Source organism: Diadema antillarum, unplaced genomic scaffold (genome assembly GCF_040938485.1).
Source record: "Diadema antillarum isolate AM-2024a unplaced genomic scaffold, OU_Dant_1.0 scf00000120, whole genome shotgun sequence".
In the NCBI taxonomy this organism is placed as follows: Eukaryota; Metazoa; Echinodermata; class Echinoidea; order Diadematoida; family Diadematidae; genus Diadema; species Diadema antillarum.
This window is the reverse complement of record NW_027271009.1, coordinates 348,360-360,741: the sequence shown is the minus strand read 5'-3', so window position 1 is coordinate 360,741 and position 12,382 is coordinate 348,360. Positions and strand designations below refer to the sequence as shown.

The 12,382-nt window shown below is 39.3% G+C and overlaps 2 protein-coding genes across 2 annotated transcripts; one reads left to right on the top strand and one right to left on the bottom strand.

Annotated features, from left to right (window-relative positions):
* Positions 1-3,104: 3,104 nt before the first annotated feature.
* Positions 3,105-3,528, bottom strand: LOC139720027 (histone H3, embryonic). Its single transcript, XM_071631403.1, has one exon. The coding sequence runs from the start codon at positions 3,521-3,523 to the stop codon at positions 3,113-3,115; it is 411 nt and encodes a 136-aa protein (XP_071487504.1). The 5' UTR covers positions 3,524-3,528; the 3' UTR covers positions 3,105-3,112.
* A 678-nt stretch (positions 3,529-4,206) lies between these two features.
* On the top strand, positions 4,207-4,606 carry LOC139720029 (histone H4). The gene has a single exon (XM_071631404.1). The coding sequence runs from the start codon at positions 4,229-4,231 to the stop codon at positions 4,538-4,540; it is 312 nt and encodes a 103-aa protein (XP_071487505.1). The 5' UTR covers positions 4,207-4,228; the 3' UTR covers positions 4,541-4,606.
* Positions 4,607-12,382: the final 7,776 nt, after the last annotated feature.

Here is a 12,382-nt window from a genome sequence, read left to right as displayed (position 1 = left end):
TTATAAGTTAAACTCAACATGTGTGCCAAACATTATTTCAATGGCTTGAAAACTGGGGAAGAAAGCTGTTCCAAAAGTCTTTACGTAATTTTGAGGGCAACACGTGCTGTTACCATGGCAACATACTTTGCATTGAGCTGAACGTGTAAACCAAACTTCTTTTGAAACGATGGAAAACTTGAGAAGAAGTTCAAGAGATGTTTTACCCCGAAGTTTTTGTATGACTTGTACTCTCGCAAAATGGTAGACATGACATCATATTTCTTTGTCACTCACAAGACTGTGCAGAGTAAAAACACCTTAGACCTATATAGCCTGAGGGAGTGTGAGCTTATTTCAAGTTTTCTAATATTAATTAAACTTGACCATGGAACAACTTAGTTTTTTAAAACTTATTAATCACCTTAATAATGCCAGTCTACATCAACAAGGTCTTAATCATTGATCAATGATGAATGAATTGCACAGTGTCTTTTCATTGCCCTCGTCTTAGCGTATTGAAATGTGAGTCTGACAATGATACATGTATTGCCGGAAATGTGTGAGCTAGAAAAATGGAGAATGGCCCATGTATCATTGCAATAAATTGTACTGTGGCTGCAAACAAGAAATCATGTTACTGTGCAATTCTAAATTTAGAGCAATGTGATTGCAGCAGTCAGCACTCTGAGATAGCTATTTTTCCTTATGCAGTCATACTCTGCTACCAGTTCTTGGTATTTCATTCATAGATATTAAAAAAGTCTTCTGATTTTAACTGCTGATCTCCCCCTCTGCACAAAATTATGTTTGTTTGTTTACTTGTGTTTTATTATATCTCTTTATGTATCAATATCTGTATAAATGTATAACATTTATTAATGGACTCAACATTGGAGGGTTTGAATCAGCAAATTGTTATATTTTTTTTTTGCTACATTGTGGGCTACAATATTAGCACTTACCCTTACCATTCAAAGCAACTCAATGTCCATTCATTGGTATCTGCCTGATTTATTGATAACATGATTGTATATTTTTTGCTTAAGTCATTTCTGGAAAGTAAAATGTGTCACCAAAATACATGTACACTAGCTTTCAACCTTTTTTTTTCCTTTCACAAATTTTATCAGCACATCATCTTCTTGTAAAGAATGCCTACGGTAGGCACCAACATAATCTGGGATGAACAGAAAATGGACAATGTTGAAGATGAGACCTCCTGTAATGATATTATTTGTATTAAGGTATACAATTGACAACGTTCACACAGAGTTGGAATTTCAATTCAAATGTCTGTTTGGCCACAATATTTTGCAGTGTATGCAGTTTCTGATTAATCTGGATTAAGACCAGTAGCACATTTAGTGCATCTCCAAGCACCCCTTAGATGCTGGTGTGATCATTTCATTTTGGTATATTTCAAAATACACTGTATGTTTACAGTTAGCGTTTATGTACCTTTGTACATAAGCACTAGCTGTAAACATTGCTTGTAGAGTATGTTAGATTGCAGCAATTTGCTATGTGCTGTTTGTTTGTTTTTTGCAACATGATTTGGGAAATTGTGGTGGCATAGATATTTGTCTCGTACAAATTGTAATGGTCACTCATATAGCGGAACTTCTTGTAGATGTTCAAGTGGACTGAATTTATTTATTTTTATGTCGAAGAGAAATGGAAGATGATGACTTTTGTCACTTTGTGTGCTATTTTTATGAATTATGACATCCATAATTTAGTGTATGTGAATTGTACACCACAATTATGATATTGCTTTGTTAAAGTACTAGTTTTGCATTTTTGTGCTTTGTTTTGGCAGTACAATTGTATTTAACTAATTTAAGCATAGACATGTATTTGAAAGAAAAATCGACAGCTTGTACCGCTTTGTATCATCTTCTCTTTTTCCTTTTTTTTTCTACTGTTTTTGATGATGGAAATAAATAAAAATTGAATTTAACTGAATTGAATTGGTGTACAGCAAGAGTGATCTATGAATCTACGTTGTATATTAAATTTAATGACTTGAATATATCATTCTCTTTATTCTTGTCACGTTCTTTATTTGTGAATCGATTTTGTAAATAAGTGTGATTCTCTTACATCCGGATGGTAAATAAATACACAAAACAAGAGTGAATTTTTCAAGGGCGAACCTGCAAAATAGGTCAGCACAATATTTTATGTTTGAGAAACCACAATGTCAGAATTCCACTATCATAGCCACTGGAAAGCACTCAGAGAATACAGACCTCCGCCAAGCAGTAGTACATTTTCTCCCTTACTGTGATTTTTACCGATTGTTATAGTTACATATATGCATGATTATGCTGGAAATGACTTTATTTCCCAATGATCAAGAATCCTTTAACCACCCCCCCCCCCCCCCCCAAAAAAAAAAAAAGGGGGGGGGCTTTGATACAGGCAGTGATCCAAATCAATACCAAAATATTGCATATTTCTTTTTTCTATCACTATTAACTTTATTTCTTAGAATATAGTTTTATTCGATTCATATCTAGTAATTTCTGAATAGTTACTTAACAATCAAACAAACAAAAAACAACAAAACAAGCAAGCCTGTCACGAGTAACTTCATTCATGGTTACCGTTCTTGCCATAACGTACGTTGTACGCATGTGCACGATGTAAATCGTAGGCCACAAATCGCATAGTGTGTGGGTATGCATCGCAGCACCTGCGACAGAGTGCAACAGGCTGCGATATCGCACATTGTCGCAGCGCAGCGTATCGCAGTAAAAATCGCACAGTGTGAGTCCGCCCTTAGTGTTAGCTGCGTGCGTCCCACATACACACCCCATACCCGGGCGCATTTTTCTTTTTTTTTAGACGGCACAGCACAGACTCAAGTAGCACCCAGCACACCCAGTTCACCCACTCTCCAGACTCTCGGTCTCATGACTTGTTAAATAAATCTAGGGCCTACAATGAAAACTTACGTGTAGGGTAGACCTACCTAACGTATTAACACAGCTACACAGTTAGAGTTGTTAGATTCTAGGCCGTAAGAAGTAATAAGAGGGTTTATCTTGTGATTTCTTTCTGGGAATTGTGGTGGCTCTGAAAAGAGCCTTTGGAATTGAGTAAGGTCAGCACAAAAAGGACCAGCTTAAGCACGCTCGCCACGGATGCGGCGGGCAAGCTGGATGTCCTTTGGCATGATGGTCACACGCTTGGCGTGGATGGCGCACAGGTTGGTGTCCTCAAAGAGGCCAACCAGGTAGGCCTCGCTGGCCTCCTGCAGAGCCATGACGGCAGAGCTCTGGAAGCGGAGCTCGGTCTTGAAGTCCTGAGCGATCTCACGGACCAGACGCTGGAAGGGCAGCTTGCGGATGAGCAGCTCGGTGCTCTTCTGGTAGCGACGGATCTCACGGAGAGCGACGGTTCCGGGCCTGTAGCGATGGGGCTTCTTGACACCACCGGTGGCTGGGGCGGACTTGCGAGCTGCCTTGGTGGCCAGCTGCTTGCGTGGAGCCTTACCTCCAGTAGATTTGCGGGCAGTTTGCTTTGTACGGGCCATCTTGACTTGCGATACACAATGATGATACTGCATGAACCGCGGGACCTGCGTTTATATACTTCACATTTGCGCGCCAAAGTGAACTGTGACGTTTTGTTCTCTGATTGGCTTACGTCGTCGATGACGAATTTGGGGAGCTTGAACGCCGTGAAGCCACCTTTTATCAGATATAAATTCGTTCAGAGGGAAAAAGTGAATACCATAATAGCATATTACATTGAACTAGTAAGTTTGTCGAATAGCTAATACCATGCGTAGCAAGATGAAAAGCCAATTTTTATAATTTCACTTCATCAAAATTGTATTCGATGAGAGTTCCATAAGCTCCACCTACAAGCCGTGTCTCCGGTGTCATGATTGGTCAACCTAAACTCCACAAGCCGCTACAGAGAAACACGCGAAGCTGTGAATATTTTGTTCAATATTTCCTTTCTTTGAAACGAATGTCTGTCAGATATATTATAAAGATTCAGTGTCTCATATCATTTGCAGACTAACAAGAGATATATACAATGCATATTCGATTCTTCAAGAGTGTTAAATGAACATTTGCTCGGGATTGAAGTCCGAAATGAGGTTCGCCGGTAGTGAGTGACGTCATCAGAAGGGAGCGCTGTCATCTACGTCCGCATAAGAATTATTTATACTCGGCGCTCTCGTTCAATGTTTATCAGTTCTACTATTCTAGCAGAGCAGCAATACATCATGTCTGGACGTGGCAAAGGAGGCAAGGGACTCGGAAAGGGAGGCGCCAAGCGTCATCGCAAAGTCTTGCGTGATAACATCCAGGGAATCACCAAGCCCGCTATCCGTCGTCTGGCTCGCCGTGGAGGTGTCAAGCGTATCAGCGGTCTCATCTACGAAGAGACACGTGGTGTCCTCAAGGTTTTCCTCGAGAACGTCATCCGTGATGCCGTCACCTACTGCGAGCACGCTAAGCGCAAGACCGTCACCGCCATGGACGTCGTGTACGCCCTGAAGCGCCAGGGACGCACCCTGTACGGCTTCGGCGGTTAAGAAGCTACCAGCCTTCTTACAACAACGGCTCTTTTCAGAGCCACCACATATCCAAGAAAGAATCAAAGTTACTCAAGTTTTAAAGAAAAATTATAAAAATTATTCATTTAAGGCCAAGGGATGGTACCGACTTGATCGAAAGATCGGTCTGTATCTGTCCGTCAGGGAATGTTCCGCGGAGAACTGCGTCTGGCTTTACGGATCCCCTCCGTTGGCGTTAGGACAGCGTTAAATAATTCTGTCAGTTTTTGTCCCACTTCTTTGAGGAAACCAACAGCCACCTCAACGCTGTCATCAGTAGTGGCAAAACATAAAAAGAGGCCTCCGGACAGACGGATCTTTATGTCTAACAATAGCTAACCAACAGTTAACGTTAGATACAGACTAACCCCGTCGCGGGGCGCTGTAACACCTATTACGGTACGTATTTGTCCGTATGGGGTCGCTGCTGCGGTTAGATACAGACCTACAGTACAGGTCAGTAGAAAACACAGTAGCTTCAGTAGCTGAGTACTAGTACAGTAGTAGTAGATTGTGTTAGGCCAATCGAGTAGGACCTAGCATAGAAACACAACATATCGGTACACGGTGGAGATGAAAATGGGGCTTTTTATTTTTGGCGGGAGTTCTACCATGTAAACACCTAACGTTATAAACGTCTAGAACCTATGAAATAGATAGTAAAAGAGCATAGATGGTCTACCACTTCTAACATTAAAGGACAAGTTCACCTGCATAAACATAAGGATTGAGAAAATGCAACAATATTAAAGGCATAGTTTACCATTTGCAGATGAAACAAAAAACCAGAATTTGCACTTCAAAATAGTTCTAAAATGTAAAAATTTGAATCAGTGTAATGAATGTTAAGTTTTGTTAAATATACAAAACGTGAATAATAGTTATGATAAAAATGCTTCCAGACTAAACCGTCTACAGTTATGGTTTATTGAGAAAAACAGTGGTATCTCTTTATATTGTAGGATTTGTTGCAAAATTTTTGTATGGTAGGATGTTTTGTGATACAACTGACCTCCACATATGCATTAAATGTGATAGTTTGAACATTTTTAAAATCACTGCTCCCAAAGGTAAGCAGGACCTTTAACGTTAGTAGAACACATCAGTGAAAGTTTGAGGAAAATTGGACAATCGATGCAAAAGTTATGATTTTTTTCATTTTTTTGAGTTGGAACCGCTGGATGAGGAGACTACTACAGCTTGTGAGTCATATGCGTACACAGTATAAAGAAAATGTAAAAGAAAATTCAACATATTTTCACTTTTTTCACATAATAAAAGAGCACTTGACTTGCCTCTTTCTAAAAGCAGGGGGAATAATATTACCCACAACATTTGTCGGTAACGAGTCAGAGGAATGTGTACTTTTTTCAAAAGATGGAATTTTGTGAAATTCTCTTTATATTTTCCTTATATTGTTCTCATCCAGCGAGTACTGCACAAAAACTTCAAAAATTCATAACTTTTGAACGGATTGTCTGATTTTCCTCAAACTTTCAATGATGTGTTCTACTAATATTGCTCCATTCTCTCAATTCTTATGTTTATGAAGGTGAACTTGTCCTTTAAGAAGAACTCAAACTTTTAATCACGAGCTGACATTTTCGTGGTGGCTTTATTTTCGCGAATTTCGTGTATCGCCTTTGAACCGCGAAAATAACACGCGAATATAACGCGTGAATAACGCGAAAATATCTCTACACGAAAATTTCAGCTCGTACAGTATCTGAAACATAAAAAAGTAAAAACAAAAAGAAAACAATCGTATTCGTAACTCTCAAGTTAATGATATAGACTTCTGCTATTAGTGTGGGTCACATATTAGCCTAGGATCGCTCTGTTTTGGATATATAGGTCTATCTCAGCCCTTTCAAAATCAATTTTCATTACGACACCTAAACATGTTAATAAACGTTGAATTTAAATCCTCGTGGAATTGTGTGTTTACTCTAGGTCTATTTGTAGGTCTACATGCTCTTTCGTATTTTATATCATAAGATGTTTCTCACTATTAATTATAATTACAGTGTATAGTACTAACGTTAGAATCTATCTCACCAAAATTTCTGCAAAAATGATAAAAACCTCAACCAAAACTTTTAATATTTTTTTCTACGATCCATCTCTTCATGGATTTAGGCACCTAACGTTTAATACTTAATAGGCCTATTAAACGACCACGTTAGGCCTAGACTCTATTTTATTGACGATTCTAACGTTAATAGTATTTTTGTACATAATAATATACTTAAACAGTTAGAGCTTCTGATACCCAGCAACGTTTAAAGTCTAAACGTTAAGCCAGTAGGACAGGTGCCTATAGTAACGTTCATTAATAGGCCTATACAGATAGGTCCTAGGGCCTATCTATTTGTGCAAAAAATACAAGTTGAATAGCAAAATGATGCCACAAAGCCAGTGGCGTAACTACGGGGGGCACGGGTACCCCCCCCCCCCCCCAATCCGCTGGTTAAAAAAAAAAAAAAAAAAAAAAAAAAAACCTACCAAAATGGTAATTCAAGGGTTAGTAAACTGCTTTTGAAATCGACATGAAAGGGTGATCAAGAAAAAATATATTTTTCTAAGATTTCTTTTAACCATAATTAAAGAGGTATATAGTGTGAAACATTAAAAAGCTGGTCCGCATTCTGAATATAAGCAGGATGTGCGCAGTGTACGCAGAGCATCCGAACGGCAGAGAGTCGCTGCAATGTTGAGCAATCTGACGTAGGTTGTACACATTTGCTATCAAAGCTAATCATTGATTTTGCAGTGTTGCTTTACATACTAGTCTATATTAAAATGCCTTGCATTGCCAATATTAAGACTTGACCTTGGCTATTTCCTAACTTTTCCATCTATATGAAACACACACACTCACAAACACAAAAAATTAGGGGATGCTCTGTATATAAAGTGCAGATTTTGGACATCCTTCTCCCGCTTCGTCACTTCGACGCCCCCTCGCTGGTCATACCTCCCCCAATCATGAACATAAACCGACACCCTTGACTACCATCCAAAGCGACAAGTACATGTAGCTGCTACAAACGACAGTAACTGTTTTTGGACTGTAAAATGTCAACATCGCTCGCTCCCGTTTAATCGTTTTGCCATTCTCCTGACGTTGCTGTCAGTAATTGTCAGCAATTGCGCCCGGTGCGCCCCTTCCCGTAATTTCCAAAGCGAAAAAATATAGCTACAAGCGGCAGTTTTTTGACTGTTACACACAATGTCAAAATTTTCAAGCTCGCTCGCTTCGCTCGCTCGCATTTAATCGTTATGCCATTCTACTGATGTTACTGCCATCGCCAGCAGTTGCGCCCGGTGCAACCCCCTTAATCCCCCCCCCCCCCAAAAAAAAAAATACATATAATATATTTTTATTATAGCTGAAACGGCAGTTTGGTGACTATGTAAAAATGTCAAAATTTTCAAGCTCGCTCGCTTCGCTCGCTCGCATTTATGTACTGTGTACCGTTATGCAATTATGATGTTGCTGCCATGAGGTGCCCCCCAATGTCTTGACCCACGGTACGCCACTGCACAAAGCAACCAGATTCGAGAATTTGTCAAGACTGACAAATTAGGTGATCCGATATAGGGGCCTACAATATGTATCCTGTCTTATTGAGGAGATTTGTGACATTCTCATCGAAGAAAAGGGAATCAAACCTGTCATGACTAAACAGTCTGTTAGACTCTACAGATTTACGGAAAGGACATAATGTTTTGACCTTTGATCCCACTTTGCACACCCAAGATGGCATCTGAGCAAAAAAATTGTTATATATGAAATCATTCATGCAACATGGTCTATACGTGTACAAATTGTTTATGGCAAAGATAGGACAAATTAGTTACCAAGATACAGGACGAAACATTATGACCTTTGACCATACTTATGTACCTACAAAAGACGGTGTTAGATGAATTCATTGTTATAATTTTTTTTTAAAATGAAATAATGAACGTGACATGGACTAAGCATGTGCAAAATGTGGGGGGGGGGTGTTTTTCTTGAGCTAAATTGAAAAGAAAGTCACCGAAAGAAAGACATAAATATCTCCCGACATCGAAGCTACGTACCAGGTTTTTGGACGTATAATCCCGACTTCCAATAAAGAAAATGGAGCATATGAACGATAGCCTAAAGTCTCCGCTACAACATATTAATATCTTGGAGAAATTCAATAAATGAAAAATTAGCTATGTATAGTGCTCGATAAAGACAGTCATGTCATTTTTCATTTCAAGAAAAAAAAAATACTCCCATAGAGACGATACCTCATTTGCACAGCCGAAATGGCGTCCGACCAAAGCGTCGTTATTTTACCTAATGATCCTAATGGCATCTGAGCAAAGTTGTTATTTTGTGAAATGATTCTCGCAACATGGTCATTACGTGTGCAAAATGTGGGAAAGATTGGACGTGTATTCACCAAGATACAGGATTAAACACTTTTGACCTTTGATCCTAATTTACCTACCCAAAATTGTGTCGGAGGAAGTAGGCTTAGTTGTTATTTTATGAAATGATGTTCGTGACATGAACTAAACATGTGCAAAATGTGGGGTTAATAGGACTTGTGTTCTTGATCTACTGTAGTATACACAGAAAGTGGAAGAAAGAAAGAAAAATAAAGAAAAAATTAGGGTATTGTTTAGAAATTTGAAGGAGAAGCAAAAAAAAAAAATCAGAAAAAGATAAAGTTAGGAAGGGAGAATAAGACTAATTAAAAAAAAAGAAAAAAAGTGTTAAAAAAAAGCTCAAGAATTGGCAGGGATGAGTCACTGACGGTATCAAGCAAAATGACATTATGTCGAAGCCAAGTGCCAATTTCAACCAAGTTTTTCGACGTGATCCCGACATCTATTGAAAAAAAGAGGAACGAAACGATAGCTCAAGGTCTCAGCTACAACATATTAAAATCTGGGAGAAATTCACTGAAGTGTAAGTGAAATAGTGCTCGATAAAACAGTCATGTCAATTTTCATTTCCAGAAAAACTGCACTCCCATATAGAGATAACACGTAAACTAATCAAATTTGACAAGGTTTAACTTTAAATCCATTTTTACGAGGTGATGACGTCATCCAATCAAAAATTTAATAGCACGTTGCTGAAAGAACTCTTTGAACGTCCGCGCGTCTAAAATCTAAAAGCTCCCTAATGTTTCAATTTTTTAACAATTGTGACATCACAAAGCAATGCTGACTTCGCTTCGCGCACTGCGCATCACTCTGTGAAATCTTTACTTTAACAAAGCAATGATTGTGACGACACAGAGCAACTTCGACATTGCACACTGCATGCTGCGTACAGTCACTCTGTGATATTAATGTAACATTTTTCTAACAAAACTATTGTGACGTCACAAAGCAATAATGACATTGCGCACTGCTTCGTACCTGCTTCGTACCGTCACTCTGCGAATGTAAAGATGTAACACCACCAAAGAGATTTTCCCCAGTGCGGAGAAAAATCTCTTTGAACGCCACAAAACAGTTCTGGCATCGTGCGCGGCTTCTCAGGGTCCACAGAGTGCCTTCATGTCACACCCGAGGCACGACTTCTCGCCTCGCACATCCCCCCCCCCCCACTTCCCCCCTTTTTTTTTGCTTAACTTTTTGAATAAAACCAAAAAAAAATCAACAACAAACAAATGTATTATTTTGCCTAATTCCGAGTTTCTGGTTAAGAATACAAATAGAATGTTAAAAGTATACCTGCATACATACTACAATCGCTGAGAAATTTCGTCCGATTTTGACGAAATTTACCACATTCCGAGGTTTAATGGTGCAAATTTGATCATGGAGTGCATTGCACTAGAGTAAAGGTCTCACGGTTTTAATATAGTGAACCATCCGATGTTTATGTTTGATTGTGGTACAGAAAATGTGCTAAAAGGCCAGCGGGAGGTAACGGGAAGAGAATTTTATAAAAGTCCCCCCCCCCAAAAAAAAAAACAAAACAAAAAAAACAAAACAAAACAAAACAAAACAAACAAACAAACAAACAACTACTTAGATGTGTTTGAAACCGGTTCAATGGGTAACAGAAGAGAGGGAGCTAGAGCCTTGGTGATATCCTTTTCTTTTTTCTTTTCTTTTTTTTTTTGGACAGGAAACTCGAGACAAAACAGTCAAAGATAAGATTTCGGGAAAGATTAAAGGGAAGGTAAACCCAAAGAGCAATGTGGATTGAGTAAAACCAGCAACATAAGTACAAAACATCAGTGAAAGTTTGAGAAAAATCGGACAATCGATGCAAAAGTTATGAATTTTTAAAGTTTTGGTGTTGGAACCGCTGGATGAGGAGACTACTAGAGGTTATGACGTATGAGAGGACAACAATACAAAGAGAATATAAAGGAAATTCAACAAAAATTCATTTTTCTAGCATTATGAAAGATCACTTGACTAACCGCTTTCAGGAAGCAGGGGGAATCATTGCTACCCTTAACATATGTCAGTATCAAGTTGACAGAATTTGTAATTTTCATGAAAAATGGATTGTTGTAGAATTTTCTTTATATTTCCTTTGTATTGTTGTCCACTCATACGTCATAACTACTCGTAGTCTCCTCTTCCAGCGGTTCCAACACCAAAACTTTAAAAATTCATAACTTCTGCATCAATTGTCTGATTTTCTTCAAACTTTCACTGATGTGTTCTACTAATGTAGCTGCTTTTACTCAATCCACATTGTTCTTAGGGTTTATCTTCCCTTTAAAGTCTGACCATGCTTTCTTCAATGGAGAGTTATGATTATGAAGAACCCTGTATGACAAACAAATCCATGATTATCTATTGCTGACAAAATGATAAAGTGATGCGATAAGATAGCGTAAAGTCAAATTCATTTAATACGAAGAAAAAACTTCAAAACGCATACATGTATATTACTTACATCAAGTTACATGTCCTTGCAGTCTTGGAGAAAAAAAAAAGATCAAGAGCAAAGAGCGTAGAGGGCGGGTTTGGCGAGTTTTGCAGGGGCCGAGTTGCTTTCGCCTACACGCTCTGTTTTCATAATATTGCACAACTCATGCAAACAAACCCTGGCCCTCACCTCCCTGATTTCACGAATCCACTGCTGGGAGAGAATTATACATTCGCCCAACCGCACAGACGACTGGATCTTTATGTGCATGTTTGTATAATATCAGAGAGAACTCGATGACGACTGAAGAATTTGACACTGTGGTCCCAGTGGATTATGCAGCAATGCTCGCTTTCCTCTTGAGAAGGTACGGTACAACAACCAAACCTAGCCCAGTGTAAACCAACCTGGCCGACCGACCATGGAGGCGAGACTCGCCTCCCTGGACCGAGTGGTTGAGCATCGCGCGACGTACGGTATATACGTTTGATGACAATAGATACAGGTTATACGGTAGCTGTATATTCTAAATTATGTATTGGGATTTTGTACAGTAGTGAGTGGCTGAGGTTGTGGCTGTGCTCGTGCTCCTCTCATTTGAAAACGCAATGAAATTACATTTGCATACGGTTGAGACTAGCTCTATGTTTCATCCAATTTCCGTGGCGTAAACTGTTTTTGGGCATGAACATGAATCGAATGATATGCATCTCTTTATGACGTATGTGCCGCGGTCTCATCGCTAGCAATACGTACAGTAGTAGAAGCGAGCTTTCGATCCGCAACGCAAAGTGGACGGAGTTTAACCGACCGTGATGTCCTCGCATCGCTTGCACGGACCCTGCTGCCCGGTGTCTCGACGATCCTGTTGGGGTCGCTCGAATCGCCGGGCGGTCGGTAACCGGTGCAGTTGTCAGTCGATCTGCTGCGGC